The sequence below is a fragment of the Choloepus didactylus genome, chromosome 7, assembly GCF_015220235.1.
Source record: "Choloepus didactylus isolate mChoDid1 chromosome 7, mChoDid1.pri, whole genome shotgun sequence".
Taxonomy (NCBI): Eukaryota; Metazoa; Chordata; class Mammalia; order Pilosa; family Megalonychidae; genus Choloepus; species Choloepus didactylus.
In genome coordinates, this window is record NC_051313.1 from 20,321,575 (window position 1) to 20,339,028 (window position 17,454).

A 17,454-nucleotide genomic window follows, 5' to 3' on the forward strand; every position below is an offset into this window, starting at 1 on the left:
CCACTTTGGAACATCTCTGTTAGCTAATGAAGGGCTAGACAAACAATTTATAATTTGCAATAATAATGGAAGGTTGAAATGTGCACCTCTGTGATTAAGTCCTTGAGCTTTAGAGACATAAAAACCAGAGTTCAGAACCCTGCTCTATCTCTTCTGACCATGTGATGATAGTGGATTTATGGCATCTCTTCAAACCTTCAAGCCCTCATCTGTGATGTTACCCATGTTTTAATTGTAGCTACCTCCTATTGCTATATTGAAATCGAAATTGTCATATGTGTAAATTGCCAACACATTCTAAGCTGATAATATCTTAATAATCCTGATTGTGATGATATGAGGAGAGGGTGAGAATTAATAGGTAAAGTTCACTCCAAGATTCCTTGTCTCAGAGGTGGAGGAAATATGTTTAGTAGGAACTGGAAAAGCAAGCTAGAATCTAGACTAGGGAAAGAAAGATTTGTGGAAACTTCACCACAGTCCTTTGCCATATATATGAAGTAGTATTGTGGTATTGTGTTTGAATATTTAAAATAAAAAATTACTTCTTATTTGGGTGGGAATTTATGAGCTAGAGAGAGGGGAAAAAAAAGGAAAAAAATCTGCAGAGTGAACCAGGAAATTATTCTTGCTCTCACTTCTCACCCTGGACAGTTTGGAAATAGGCTGATCCATGTCAAAGGCTCTGCAGGTGAGAACCCATACGTGTGCTTTGTGAACTGGAATAAACCTGTTGTTCTCATGAGCACTGTTCTTGTAATTCAAACATGTAACAGCAAGGCAGCCTGGAGAGGTGACAAGAGAAAGGCTTGGAGTTTGAAGCTCTGATTCGCCATTCACCAGCTGTGAACACTTTGACCATTTTTATGTCCCCCAGTAATATTTATTATATTGCCCTCAAAAGATTATTGTGAATACAAGAGATGCATATAAAAGAATTGTCAAAACTTGTAAACTTCTAAAGAAATTTGTGTTGTTACTATTATTATTATTAATTATAGTAAGAATTGGTTACAAAAAACGAATCTAAGATTTCAGGGAAAAGATCTAAAAGACTAATTTCCCCTACTGACTAATTTTCAGCAGTTCAATTTATTGGATTTCCTTTTAATTTTTGTTTCTTAAGTGACATGTTCTTTATAAACAATTTCTCCTCATTTGAAAATAACAGTAAAATCCTTTGTAATAGCTGATCTTCAAAGGTAGAAATATAAATCTAGTTTCCTTCTGCTTTTTAATTTCCTTTATGAAGGTTATACATCGGCTTCATAATTTTAGAAATACTCTCATGTTCTCTTAGCTCCTAAAATATGTTTTATTTTCTTTGGAAGAATAATAAAGCATGTTTTCCCCAGTAGAAAACTATTATACTCTTTGTGAAAAGGATAGAGGAAAAATTGGTCAAAGTTAGAGCTGATCAGGCTTGATGGTGCTTTATTTTATATTTAACATCCTTCACTATGAAACTGAAGTTCCAATATGACATCATATTAAGAATAACTTGCCCTAGTTCATGTGGTATTAAATGACTGTTTACAAGGAGGAACTTTTTGGATTGGCTGCCATACTATATGAAGAGAGAAGTTAATCAAACATTTTCTCCTAAACCCTTCCACTTAGTATAATAAACTGTGCACTGCATCATCTTCTAAGGAAAAACACAGATTCATAGATGTATTTTTCTTGCAGTGGAGATATCCAACAACACAGCACTGAAGAGTGTGATTAACTTGAAATAATGGTGGCCCTTAGGGTTTCAGGCTTTTTTACTTCATAATATTTTAGGTCTTTATTACCTTAGGTGAACCTATTCCCCAAGAAAGAAGATGCTGTTAATTCTTCTGTGACTTATGTTGTCAATATAGCTAGGATAGAAATAAAACTATGCGTCTCTACCTTTTATGAGATTCTAGGTGACGTATTTTTAAACTTATTTCACAAAAACTGCTGCTATACCCTGATATACCATGATAATGATTGTGGACCCCTAGAAAATAAATCTTCACACACAGACCAGTGGGATTAGGCATGCACACGCACACACACAAATTCATTTACTGTGGAAAATTTAATAATACTATTTTATTGGCTTTTCCCTGATACGAGAGATAATCAATTAAGAGATTCCTTTAAAGTAAATGTTTCTTTCCTTTCCTGTCTTCAAGCACATGGTGCTGTAGATGGACACTATTCAATTCAGGAAAATTGCACACACACGTTGCCTTAGTCAGTCCTTGCCAGGATGCATCATTGGCACCTTTTTAGGACGTTTATGTCTAAAAAACCCAAATTCCTTTTTTTTTAAGGAAAAAATGGGTTTTGAAAATAATTGATCATGTATGTTCATGGTAACTCAAAATATGCATAAAAACTCAGTTAACCTAGTTAATATTTTATATATATATAGATGAATTTAATTGGCATATATTTATTAAGTTAATATATGGTTTCTCCAAGATTTATCATTCTAGCAAGTTTTTTATACACTTTCTTCTTAGAGCTAGCTATTATATTTAATATTATTATTAATTTATGCTTGAGTTAAGAAAGCAATTAACTACTTTTTCCTTTGTTTTTAACATTATCAAAACATTATTAAAATATTTTTGATAAATAAATTTCTGAAAGGGATACAAAGTTGATGCACCCATAGAATGAAACAAATAATCAATTAAAAAATAAATAAAATAAACGATAATTCAAAGAAGAGCACTGCTTATACATGGAAGCATAAAAAGCTATATTTTAGAGTAAAAATTTGTTGTATAAGTGATTATCTTGCAAATATTAAAGGAAAAGACTTCAAATGATAAAACTATGGCAAAATTGGAAAAGTAATGAGGAGAAAGCATGACAAAATCAAGAGTGTTAGACATAGAACAACTATCAAACCTGGCGTTTTCCAAGGAGGCTTATGTGGGTGAAATACTGATTTAAGGAGTTTTATAATCAAAGAGATTTGGGAAATTCTGCATGTTATAGTCTTACTTTAGAATCACAGTACATCTAATGTCTCTGAGAAATTTTAAATTAATTGGCTCTGTATTGCTTTTGATCGTTAATTTGACCATGAATCAGTTTCCTTCTGGAAATACCTTTTAATTTTGGTGGTCTCAGAGAACACTGTCACTGACCTAATCCAATCCCCTCATTTTAAAACTTAAAACTGAAAAATGTGATCTTGAGAGATCTTGAGAGATTAAATGCCTTGCTCAAGACTGGACGGGTGGTTAGGCACAGAGCCAGTATCTCAATTCAGATTTCCAAATTCTAAGAGGACCTTTTCTATTTTAAGGTACATTTCCCTTGACTCCATTTATATAGCCTGATCCAATCCAATGATCCGGTAATCTACACACAAAATATTAAAATTTTACCCTAAGGAATTCAGGATTTGAAGGACCTCTAAACTTTGAAAAGGAAAATTTCTTTTAAAAAGCTACACTATTTTTGTTTTATGAACTCTCTCATTGTGATTTTCTTATGAGAACTTTCATTGTCAGAACTCTCTTTAATTTGCACAATTCTGTTCTCAGGTCTTTTTAAAATTGTGGCTGATAAAACTCCATACCTTACTACGGGAGAAATTATAAGAACCATTCATATTGGACCAAGTAGACTAGGACATCCTTGCTTCTATCATCAGAAGGATATAAAAACAGGGAACCTCATCATAAAGCAGGGTGAGAAAATCATGCTCAACTCAGTTGAAGAGATCAATGGAGAAATGATGGTGAACTGTGGAGTAGTAAGGCATCATCAAAATCACTCATTTACTTTGCCTTTGTCACAAGAAGGAGAATTCTATGAGTGTGAAGATGAACACATTTATACCCTAAAGGAGATTGTTGAATGGAAGATCCCCAAGAACAGAACACGGACTGTGAAACTTACAGATTTTTCAGATAAGTGGGATGCAACAAATCCATTCCCAAAAGATTTTTATGGCTCTCTGATTCTCAAGCCTGTTTATGAAATTCAAGGTGTGATGAAATGTAAGTATCTACTGAGAATGATGCTCTATGGGTAAAAGCATTGTGGGTTTGGGAAAGAGAAAGGTTTTAGAACCTCAAGAGTGGGAGTCCCTGACTCGCCCATTAAGCCCACTGAAAGTTAGTTTCCTTATTTATAAACAAGGAAACCACATATCCATTGCTAAGATAAAATTGAGTGAATATAAATGTATATTGTAAATTATATGACACTGTCCAAATGTAAGGTACAGTAATTATCAAGTACAGGCAAGTTAAAATACTAAGTTATTTTTATCACTGTTGGTTAAAAGTGATCAAAAAGGAGCTTTTTTTTTTTTTTTTTTTGTTTAAAATAGAGCATATTTGATTAGAAAGAGGCATGGAGGTAGCCAACAAAAGATGGAAGGATGAAAATTTCTTTTTTAATATGTCCCTTACTCTTGTTTTAGTGGTGGCTTTTTTTTCACCGTCACCCATCACTGATCATAAATCTTTTCTATTAGCTGGGAGACCCCTCTGACTTAAGGGAAAATACAAACTAATGCTCAGATAGGTGTGTTTCAATATGTCATCTTCATAGAGTTATTTGCATTTCAAAATAGGAATGTCTGGAGAGAGAATTGTTACTCTAAAAGGAATGAATATCTTGAAATTTCAAGATTATGCCACATAAGTAAGGCGAATAGTAGGACACAGGGTTATGAATTTGGAGTCAAAAGGATTCTAATTTTGGTCTGTACTATGATTTCTGATAGCTTTGGGTAAGCCATTTAAACTCTCTGTGTCTATGCAAAGGGGGATGATGATACCTCTTCCGTCTACCTCTTGGGGTGGTTTTGAGAATGAAATCAGGTACTATATGTAATTCACTTTGAGAGCAGAAAGCAAAATGTAACAAGGTTTGGTCAAAGTTTATCTCAATTTTTATTCATCTCTGATCCCATTAATGTTGTTGGTCATTCATAAAGTTTTGAAAACATTTGATGAGACACTTGGGGTAGATTTTAAACTGTTTGTTAAATTTTTTTATGTACAAATATTTACCAAAATTCATTCAGTTGATTTGAACTAAAGATAGAGTTCAGAAATTCAGTTCAAGTTGTGACTATTTTTAAGTACAAAAAAAGAAAAACAAATGGAGACCACATCAGATTTTAGACTTCACATCAGTGTTCTGTAATCCAAAAATATGCAATTGATAACTGAATTTTCCTCAATTTTCAGAAAGAATGAATAGCATTTACTCATAGTAAATTTTGCTAGTTTTCTAAAACCATTGGCATTTCCCAAAACATCACGGCACATGAAGGCAAACTCACAATCCAAGGACATGGGCCAAGCAATTATAATGTTTAATAAGTTTAGATCAGGGTCAAGAAAGGCTTCTCTGAGGAAACAGTATTTAAATTACTACCTCAGGATGAATAGGAGTCAGGCAAAGGAGGCAATGAAGTTGAACTCAGAGCAGCCTATGGGAATGCAGGAAAGTTAGAGAGAGATTGGAGCTTCATTGCGGCTGGTGTGAAAAAAGAGAGAGTGCAGTTGAGAAAAATATCAAAAAATGTACATACATGGAGGAGTGGAATTAATCATTGACGGCATGCAACATAGGCTTAAGAGTCGAAATTTTCCTTAAGGCAAATCAATAAAGAGTTTTCAGATGGCAGGGGCAGGGTCAGATTTGCATTTGTAAAGATCCCTGGGAGATGTGTGGAGAGGCCAGCTGGGGGCAGTGTCAGGTCCTAGAGGTTTATACCGTAGCATAATGTTAAATTGTGAACAACAGAGAAAAGTGGCTGGCTTGTTGAATATTTAAGAAGTACAATAATCAAGATTTGGAGATCCATTAGAAGGGGAAAAAATTCAACCTGAATTCTAGATGTCTGCCTTGAGCAATTGAATGGATACTATTTAGATGGTGTTAAATATGTTTTCCTCCTAACCATGGTCCACAAAGAAAACCTTTTGGTTCAAATAAAATCCTTCACAAAATGCTTTAGTCAGTTTCCATTCTTAAATGGTATTAAAATTAAATTTGGATTTTAATTATTCTGGATCTTTAATTCCTTGGGATTATTTTACATACTAGTCGTTGTATAGCAGTTTTTAAGACAGATGCTTTATGGGACTGGGTTGCTGTCCATAGTGACTTCAGAAATGCCCTGGAAATAGAGGGTGGGTGTCCAATACAAAATGCCTGATTTAAAATTTTTTTGTTGTAGATTTTTTCATCTAAATGTAAAATGTAGACTAGCGTTGAATCAGTTGCGGTCTTCTTTTACAGTATTCTTTCTTAAACGGAGGACTCAAACTTGCCTTGAAGTCTAAGGAACATTGCTAAAAAGCTTTCCCATAGGTCATCAGGCACAGACCAACCTCCCCCCCTCACCCCCACCTTCCCTCTTTCCTTTCTATGGTGATAAGGAAAAAAATAGGTCTGAGTGGGGAATGGAAAGTTTTCAAGGAAATGTAGGGGAAAAAGCTAAATGAAAAAGATAAAGAACTACCAGAAGCTATGAAATATTGATATGCTGAAAAGAGAACATAGCAAGTAAGCATAGAGAAGAAGGAATGTAAGACATTCTATTTCCAGTACTGGTCTTTAATCCTTTATTATTGTGAACATTTAGTCTCTATAAAAAAATAAAATTAGTAGAAAATGTTTAAATGAAATACTTGTTCCTGGAAACGCTTCACCAAAATCCCCATTATAAGCCTGAAACTCCTCTAATCCTCACCACATCTTTAATGATTTTTTATTTTATTTTTCTTTGGAAAATAGATGTAACTAAAAATTCAAGAGTTATAATTACTGGCCTTATGCAAGTCATATCAAGACCTATTCGTGCCTTTCACCGAAAGATAAATTCATATTACTGTGATCAATGGAATGCATAATATTTGCAAATGAAAAACTTTTGTTCCCCAATTGGGTCAGCTATTTCAAGTTGCTTCTAAAGACAGAAGGTCTTGCTGATTAAAACTTAATGATGGGAAATAATTGATAATTATTTCTTCCCTAAATGAAATTATAAAAGAATTGGAAAGACCTTATTCCTTTCGAAAGAAAACCTCAGCACATGGCCTACCAAAATGTGGGCCTACAGTTTTTGCTTATATATATGAAACATTAATTCATTTTTAAAGCACAGAGCTAAAACCACACAAGCAGAGAGATGGTATCAGAAAGGTGATATTTTAATATTGTATAATAGAAGATAAATGAATTGAAAAACCATATTGGTCTTTTAGTATTCTGAGACTTCCTCTTTTCCTCATTTTATATTTAAAAACAATTTCAACTTTTATCAAAGTCAAAAAAGTCAAATAATGGAAAAATACTTAAAAGAAAATTATCAGCAAACTGTGTGCCCTTTTCCCATTCCCCAATTTCCCTCCCATTTGGCTACTGAGAGTTAATCCCTTTAAGTATTTAGCCCCTGCTTTCTGGTATTTGCATTCACATTTCCAAATGATATAGGAATACTGCTATTTCTCAAGACATTTACTTTAGACAATAACTGCTGGTGATGCAGATTTAATTACCTTACATGCTTACTTCCTTTCTCCCATTCTCTCAGTGCAAGGCAAATGATGGCTAAGCATTTGTATTTTCATTATTGTGACAATGTAAGTGTTTTTCATGGCTAAGCCCAGTGATGTATTGTGAGTATAATTCCATTCCTGCATAACTGTTTGTTTTTCCTGTAGTGACATCCTTCTTGTTTTTATTGCTTAGTTTTCTTAAACCCTCTCTTAAGTCGAGAAGCACTTTCCTACAGCTCTGCACAAAAGCCACTCGATCCAATTTTCCACAGAACCCAAACTGTCAGGAAGTCTATCTCTTCCATTATATTTTCCCTTTAAAATTATTCCTCCTAGAATCCTCCATCCTAGTGCTCCAATCTGTATCTGGTGATTTTCATACCTGCTGAAGGTGAAGGTGCTGTTCTGGAACTTCCATTTAAAATCATTCTAGTGACTCGCTTAAAATCATTCTTTGACTTGCCTCTGTGTTGACTAGCAATTTTTGGAATCAAGTAACTTCCTCTTTCTTTATTTACTTTCAGTTTTGGTGGAGGCCATCCCTCAACTAATTCCTGAGAAAGGGGCATAGGATAATTAATTAATCAATTTATTACCTTGATTATTAATTAGGGAAACTGCATGTTGGAAGAATCTTTATTCTACACTCACATAAGATTGATAGTTTGGCTACCTATGAAACTCTAGGTTAAAAATATTTTTTCCTTCAGAATTTTGAAAGCTTTGTTCGCTTACCTTCTAGCTTCTAATATTGCCTTTTAGAGATTATCTAGGGTATTCTGAAGTTTCAGAATTAATGTGCTTGGTGGGGGATCTGTTCTTTCAGTGTGATGGCAGTTTTCAATCTGAAAATTTAGGCCCTTCATTTCTGGGATAATTTCTTTGATAATTTCCTCTCAGTTGTATTTTTCTCTTCTTTCTTTCTAAACTTCTAATCTCATGTTGAAGCTCTTCTACAGATCTTGTAGGACTCTTTTCTTCCCTATTCTGTATCTCCTTGTCTTTGGTTTTCCTTCATGGAAAAGTCTGTAACTATGTTTCCAACTGTTTTAATGAATTTTTAATTTCAGCTATCATATTTAATTTCTAAGACTTAATTCTTACATCATTTTAGAAATTGTTATCCTGTTGTTGCTTTAAGGATGCAGTATCTTATTCAGAATATTTTACATTTTCTTTTAAATTTTCTACTGTTCCTTGCATTTTATCTGCTTCCTTTGAGCTCCTTTGTTTTTTTAGTTTTTGCTGTATGCTTTCTTCAAGTGCTTGGTGATCATTTGCCATTTGTTAATATTTACATATGAGGTTCTTTTTTTTTTTTAATCTACAAGCGTGGCACTATTTATACATTAGCTTTGTATTTGTGAATTTTCGGTTTTATCGAGCCAGTTTTTTCAACAGGGTATCCCCCAAATCAGCTTCTGTATATTTTTCCTCTGGGCTTCATCAGTTTCTCCTAAGAAAAATCCTTCAGTGTCTTCTGGGGGTTATGAATCCATTGCAGCTGAGTGGGGAAGGGGCTGAGGGTCTCCACCTTCACCCTCAGATTTAGACTGAACTCCTCTGTTTATAGTCCCTGCTCCTGCTGCTCCTGGATGCTGGCTTCCCAGATTCTGGGGCCCCATATGCACTGCAGAAAGCAGGTGGAAGGAGTGATCACCTGACTCCCAGGTTACAGATGGAGACCCAGGTTTAACCACTCTTCAGACTTTTGAATAATTCTTGCCCACTCCCACTCTTTTTAGCACCCCTACCTTCACTTCCACCTTCAGAAGGGCCTTATGCCTCCAATTATGCTCTTTGGAGGTCCTGTGGGGGCAAAAACAAATCAAAATAAAACAAAACTTACTTTTAATGGGGCTCTGCCTCCTTAGTCACATGAGCTTTACCTTTCCTAATCTGCAAATCATTTACCATTCTTCCATCTGATTTCTATCTTCATTTAGATTAAAGATTATAGATGTCTCCTAGATTCATTGATCCTTTCCTCTTGTTCTCTTTCTTTTTCTTCTTTTTACCTCTAGAGTAAACTTTGAGGGAGGAAAGGGTGGGGATAGAATATACTTCATCCATAAATTTCACTAGTTATTTAAATTAGCCCAAGCTCAGATTTTTGTCTGAGCCTAATATATTTCCTCAAAGAACTCATTGCAAATGTCGCTAAATAGTGAGCATAATATATAAACTTAATACCTACAGTAAAGCAAATTTATTATAATTTAAAAAAAATCAGAGTCAGTTTCTTATGTACTTATTTTTATCTTCTCAATACTTGAGATATAGTAAGTGATAATAAATTGAGTATATGAAAGAATGAATTAAGCAATTACTATATATATAGTATATTTCAAATATAGTTTATTGAGTGTATATACTCAATAAATTGAGTATATGAAAGAATGAATTAAGCAATTTTTATATATATATATATGGCATAGTATAAAGTTCCTATTTAGGTAACAAGTATGTTTTTCTCATGCTTGGTTTATTTATTTTGATGACATGTTTATGAATTAAATAGCTAAGGTGAATAGTCACTTTATGGCACCAAAGCTGATATCACTTGTATTCATGTAACAGGTTCAATTTTTATTAACTATGTTTTTCCTAACATGTCCACAGAAACACATAAACCGTGAATTAAACCTGATATTTGGAACCAGTGAATATCCTAGTCGTTTTATCTCCTAAGTTTAGGATGCAATCGTTCAATTAGAAATATTGAACAGCAAGCAGAGGATGGTACAATTTCACTTCCTATATGTATGCATAGATATATTTTAAAATACATATATTTTATGCATTTATTAATTTTTAGACTAACAACTATATATGTCAACGGAAAAAAATCTTGAAGTGTGTCAACTATTATAAGAAAGTGACAATGGTTATTCACTTTTCTTAGACTTTGCAAACTAAATATATATTTAAATGGCAGAGTAGTGTTACAAATAAATTCACAATAAATTCAAGTATATTAATTATAAATGATTCTTGATTTCTCGGCGAGAGTCATGGTAACTTTTTTCAAAGCAGTTTTTTTGAGATATGTTCACATACCATACAATCCATCCAAAGTGTACAATCTATGGCTTGCAGTATATTCACAGAGTTGTGTTTTCAGCACCACCATCAATTTTAGAACATTTTCACTCCAAAGAGAAAATCCCCATATCCTTTATACCCCCTTATTACTGACACTTAGCATTGGTATGGTACCCTTGTTACAACTGATGAAAGAATATTAGAATATTACTGTTAGCTATAGTCCATAGTTTGCATCAGGTATATTTTTTTCTCATATACCACCCTATTGTAATAATGATGTACATTTTACTAGTTCATGAAAGAACATTTTTATATTTGTACTATTAACCCCAGTCATCATCCATAACAAAGTTCCCTATGTTATATAGCATGGTGACTCTTCAGTTATAGAAGTTAGAGAGCAACCTAAAAGGCACATTTCTCTGTTCAAAAATACAAACAGCAGTATTTCTAGTTAAGTTGACATGAAGCAAAATGAATGGAAAGAAATTTTTAGTCTAGAATAAGGCAGAACTCATCAATTATTAGTGAGTCTAATAAATTGCCGTATGTTAAAGAATATAGTATAATGCAACAATGTAAAAAAATCACTGAGTGAGAGATCGAGATGGAATTTATGGAAGTGCTTTTGAGAAAAAGAAATAGTCTTGGGAAGGAAATGATATGCAAAAAATCACATTTAGAAAGTAAAAGTGTCCAACAAATAAATAAATTATTTACTTAATGTAGAAAGAACTGGAAGTTGAGAGAAACTGTAGGGCTAGACTTTACAAAACTTGTTTAGAAAAAAAAATATGTAGAAACTATCATCTTCCCTTCAAGACTTGAATAAGACGATCTTGGCAGATCTCCAACCCTGTTGCAAAGGATAGATCCTCACATGCTGAGCTAAGACAGAATATTTCAGAATTGAATATTAACTATCCAAGGAAATATGCATGGCCCAACATCAGTCAAGCTTAAATGTAATTATTTATTTTCTCTTTAGAAAACTGAAACTTACCTAAGAGAGTTGTTGCAGTGGGTGATGCAGAAAAGCACCACATTATTATTGACATTAGCCCTAACTGTGAAGGGAATTTCCCTGAAAGAATGAACAGTAAGATAAAGTTTAATGAAATGACTCAGCAGCAAAAAGAGGAAACCAGCACTACCTTTTCAGAGAAAAATGCAATGGAAATTGTTTTTCACAAGAGCTCCATGTGGATAACCAGAAAACTTACAAAGCAAGAACAACTCATGTTCACCCTGAAAGAGAATTTGAGCAATCTTAAGTCAGGAGGCATAAGTGCGCATTGTTTTTGCTTTGATTAATTTGAAACTAGAAAATTTTAAGTAAATTGTTCCTGGAATTTCTCTTATGCTCTGAGTTGCTGCCTTTTTCTCCCTCTACCATTTTGGAATTAAAAATATATTTCCTAATTTAGCTTATGCTCTATAGCCTTTCTTTGTGTGGGTCGAGGGGGATTACTTTTTTCCAACTGTAAAAGTAACAAATTGCTGTTTAAAGAATGTGTAACACACACACACACACACACACACACACACACAAATGGAAATATATATAACAAAATGTAATGTAGTAGCCTAAAGCTCATAAATTCGTAGGAGATTGTAACAGTTTTCTTTTTTCTTTAATATTTTATATATTTTTTTAATGAGCAAAACAATTACAAAATGAAAAAATGTTATCACTTTCCTTATCTTTCTCTTGGAGAGATCCTTAGCTATAATAAAATGTGTCATAAAAAAATTAGTTGTCTCTTCCAGTTGAAAAATTTGAGGAAGCCATTGCCAAATTATAGGTGACTTTAAATAAATATGTTTTAATTTTAACTGTTAATTATGGAAAACATAAAACAGATGCAAAAATAATAGTATAATAAACCAAGAAGGGTTTTGTTTTAATGTATTAACATATATGAGTGAAAAATATATAAAATTTGAAGTTGATGCAAAATTAATTAGTCTTTGGAATTGCCCATAAATTGGGTATCTATGGGTTTCATGGGAGTGAGTAGAGAAAGGCAGACCCTCTGGTTTTAGCCTCTCCTCCAACATGCTACCAAATTAATCTGCCAAATTCCTAATTTTAATTTGGTTCTTCTTAATCTTAAATATTTTGGATTTCTTTCTGAAGTTATTGTACATTCCTCAGCCTTGCATTCAAGGGGTCAACTCATTTTCACAGTTTTACTAACAGCGGGTCTCCTCTCAGACCCTGGGTGCTAGTTTAAATCTCAAGGCTAGATTACTTGTTAATCAGTGACTAAACTATTTTTTCCACCTCTTTGTCTTTGATCATGGCGTTCTTTCCATCTGGGATACTCTCTCTCCTATCCTGTCTTGTCCTATAATTCCTTCCCATCCTTAAAAGATTCATATCGTGGCCATATCTGCTGGGGAAGTTGTGGACACATGCTAAGTAGCTGTCTCCCAGCCCTCACCTACCCCACCTCCTCTTCTGTTGTGCTGTTTCCATTCGACAACCTGAAGGAGACACTAAGTCTAATGAAAAGGCCCAACCAGAACTAAAACCTGGACACCAGGAACAAGCAGCCCCAGATGCTAATCGAGGCAGGAATTCTCAATGGCAGCGCCCCTCCCCCTAGGATGGAGAAAATACCACAAACCATATAGATTCTTCTCTCTTCTCTAATGAGAAGTGCGGCATGCAGAGCTGCCATCTACCTACCAACCCTGACCCAGGCACCCTGGGAGACCACCACGATGGGCTCCCTTCCCTTGCTCTCTTGGACCCTTTGTGCCGTGCAAGTAATGAAGTGGTCATCTGATGAAAGTTTCTGTTCTTCCAGGACACTCCACATAGCAATTTTCTCCAGAATATCATTCATAATATCTATCTTTATCCATTCCACAACTGCATGTGCTATTTATTCTACTCTTTTTTTTATTTGCCTTCTCTGGTTTTGAGTATTTTATATTTCATTTTCTCTCCTCTCTCAGAAAATCAATTATACTTCTTTTTATTTTTTTAAATTCTTTCAGTGGTTGCCCTAGAGTGTGCAATATTCATTTACAACTAATCAAAATCCACTTTCAAATAACACTACATTGGTTCATAGCTAGTGCAGATACCTTAGAGTATTCCCAATTCCTCTTTCTGATTCCTTATAACATTGCTGACAATTGTGTCATCTATCCATAAGCTGTAATCATCCAATATTGTTGCTATTATTATTTTGAACAAATTTTTATCTTAGATAAATTAAGAATGAGAACAATAAATATTATAATTTACTTTCTTTTATTCCTTTGCTAACGTTCTTCTTTCTTTATGTAGATCTGTTTTTTCTAACCTGTACGATTTTCATTGTCTCTGAAGAACTTTTAACAATTCTTGCAAGGCAGGTCTGCTGGCAATATATGTCCTCAATTTCTGTTTGTCTGAGAAAGACTTCATTTCTCCTTTACTTTTGAATGATAAAGGTGTTAGATACAGAATTCTAGTTTGGTGGGTTTTTATTTCATCACTTAAAACAGTTCATTCCACTCTTCTTGCTTGCATGGTTTCTGAAGAGAACTCCTATGAAACTTTTTCCTTGTTCCTCAGTATGTAAGAATTTTTTTCTCTTCTGGCTTCTTTCGAGATTTTCTCCTTGTCTTTGATTTTCTGCAGTTGGAATACGTGATGCCTACATTAAGAATTTTTTGGTATTTGTCCTGGTTCATGTTCTTTGAGCTTCCTGGATCTGTGGTTTGGTATCTGTCAGTAATTTTGGAAAAGTCTCACCCATTCTTACTTAAAATATTTCTTCTGCTTCTTTCTTTTTTCTCCTTCTGTTACGCATATGTTAGACCTCTTGTGATTGTCCTGTAGTTTAGAATATTCTGTTCTGCTTTGCTCTTTCTTTTTAATTTTTGCTTTCAGTTTTGGAAATTTCTGTTACATATCTTCAAGTTCATTGATTCTTTATTCAGCCATGTCTAGTCTATTGATGAGTCCATCAAGACATTCTTCATTTCCGTTGTAGTGTTTTTGATTTTCTAGCATTTCTCTTTGATTCTTTCTTAGAGTTTTCAGCTCCCTGCTATGGCACCCATCTGTTCTTGCATGATTTCCACTTTTTCCATCAGAATTTTTAGCATATTTTCATAGTTATTTTAAGTTCTCAGTCTGATAATTCCAAAATCTCTGCCCAATCTGAATCTGGTTCTTTTGCCTGCTTTGTCTCTTCAGAGTTGTTTTGTCTTATTTTTTTTTGTTTGTTTGTTTTTGTTTACTTTTTATGTAACTTGTAATTTTCTTGTTGAAAGCTGTGGATGATGTATCCAGTAAAAGGAATGAGGTAAAAAGGTTATTTATCATGAGATTTTATGTTCATTTTATGTTCTTGGCTAAGAGTTAAAGTTTGTTTACTATTTACTCTAGCAATAGGCTCAAAGTCTAAAATTTTCTCTAGAGTCCTTGTTTTTGTCTCCCCTGTTGTCTTTGGGTTTCCCCAGAGACTCCTTCCTCTCAAATAGAGTGTGAGCCTGGAAGCTTTTCCAGCTGTCATCTCCTGTTATTATGCAGGAATTCTGTTGATGTGGTGGTAAGATGTGGGGGAGTATGTGCGAGTCTGTGTTCTTGGGCTGTGACCTTCATAAATGCTTCTAAGCTTCCTCAGCATTGATGTGGGGCTGGAGTTAGGCATTCCTGCCCCACAGCACCTTCCATGCCTATCTTAGTTTTCCAGGGCTGCTTTAACAAAGCACCACAGACTACTTGGCATAAATAACAGAAATTTATTGTTTCATGTCTGCAGGCTAGAAGTCCAACTCAAGGTGTCAGTAGGGCCATGCTCCCTCTGAAGTCTGTAGGGTTTTGGAGGTGGTTGGCAATCCATGTGCTTCTTGACTTGTGGAACAACTCAGTCTCTGCCTCTGTCACATGGCTGTCTCTTGCTCTATCTGCCTTCTGCTTACTGTGTCCAAATTCTTTCTTCTTATAAGGATGTCAGTCATAGTGGATTAGGGCCCATCCTAATCCAGTTACCCTTATCTTTGCTAATAACATCTTCAAAGACCCTATTTACAAATGAGTGCACATTTATAGGACCAGGGCTTAGGACTTGAATATGTCTTTCTGGAGGACACAGTTCAATCCAATGTAGACTGGGAAGTAGCTTGCAATAGGACCTAATGTTCTGATGGATCAATTCAGAGGTCCCAGGCACCTGTTCTACTCATACCTAGCTGTTTCCTGGATTTTAGGAATGGCATGAGCCTGTGATGCCTCTCTAGGGCCAGCTCTAGAATTCTTAAATCTAGCTTGTTTTCATCCAAATAACCAAGATTGCAAAAATCTCAAAGGTTAAGTTGTGTTGAACTATATATAGAATGAAATGATAAAGGTAAGAAATTCTCCTTCAGTACCCCCTTCTTTTTAAAAATGAAGAATATTTACAACCTTTATAAATTTTCAACAATTGATTTTTCCCCTTTTTGTTTTTTTTCTTTTTTATGTTCAAGAAAATAAAAACACACTTTTTCATGCTGTATCATCAATTATCTCGTTAGACAGGATGTACAAGTAATGGGACACTAATTTTAGAGTTATTGGTTTTAGATTCTGCATAAATAGTTAATAATCTAAAAAATAATGTTTTATTAGAGGAAATTTTATCTTCTAATACTTCCAAATTGTTCATTTTTAAAAACATGTAAGGAAGAAAGAATATTGACAGAAGGGTGGCTAGAGATTTTTGGAAACATGGTTGATCATGAGAATGCTATAAAATATTGCATTAGGAAATTTAGAAAGTGTAAGCCATATTAAAACTCTAAGTTAACATTAACATGTAAATTTAGCATCCCTTCAGCACATCTAGGGCTCCTGTGTGGCTCCTCTGACTGTGACCTATCCTGTGCCACTCCTTTTCTCTCCAGATATTAGTGTAGCACCAGTGGAGAAAGAATTTTCACATTGAAAAAAGACTGCATCTTGGTATCCATTTCTATAGTAATCTTAAGTACCTTCTATCCCATGATTCTGCAATGTTGTTGTACCCTACAGAATGGGCCTTATGCATGAAGAGTCCTATTTAAAGTACCAAAACCTTCTTCTAAATCGATTTTACATATTAAGTGTAGACCTCAAGAATATGTCAAAATGATATTATTAACCATCTGGAAATACACACACACACACACACACACGCACATAGACCCATTCACATATAGATACGCAGTTGATCCTCATTATTTGTAAATTCTGTGTTTTCATATTTCCTACATCCTAAAATTTATTTGCGGCCCCCAAATCAATATTCACAGCTCTTTTGCAATCCTTTGCAGATGTATGCAAAGCTGCAACATATTTGATTTCTTGACCTACATGTCCCAGCTGAAGTTGAACAAGGCAAGATTCTGCTTCCTTGTTTCAGTTTTCATACTGTAGAGAAATGTCCTTTTCACAGTATATTTAGTGCCAAGTGTGTTTAGTATTTCTGTGCTTTTCGTTTGTGTGATTGCTGTTTAAAATGGCTCAGGCGTAGTGCTGAAGTGCTGTGTAGTGTTCTCAAGAGCAAGGAGTCTGCAATGTACCTTATGTAAGAAAGATGTGTGTCAGATAGGTTTCAGTAAGGCATGAGTTATAGTGTTTTTGACCATGAGTTCAATGTTAAGAAATCAACAATGTATATTCAATAAGATGTTTTTAAACAGAAACACACAGAACAAGGCAATGGATTGATCAGTTGATGAAAATATGATTACCAAAGGCTCACAGAAACCTAATCCTGTATTGCCCTAAAAGCAATCATTCAGTATTGGCTAACTCAGTGTTTGTGGCATCTTTTGGATGTGATAAAACCATAAAGAAAACAAGGTAATGATTGGCACTAAATTCAGGAGAGTGATTATCCTTAGGCTATAGCAAGAA

General features: G+C 34.3%; 1 protein-coding gene across 3 annotated transcripts in view; it reads left to right on the plus strand.

Moving 5' to 3' along the window:
* THEMIS (thymocyte selection associated) overlaps window positions 1–17,454 on the plus strand; it is a 236,513-nt gene that overhangs the window by 98,620 nt on the left and 120,439 nt on the right. For all 3 annotated transcript variants that reach the window (XM_037844079.1, XM_037844077.1, XM_037844078.1), the window contains exon 3: window positions 3,537–3,995. In XM_037844079.1, the coding sequence (XP_037700007.1) occupies window positions 3,537–3,995 (459 nt within the window). The remainder of the gene's footprint in view (window positions 1–3,536; window positions 3,996–17,454) is intronic.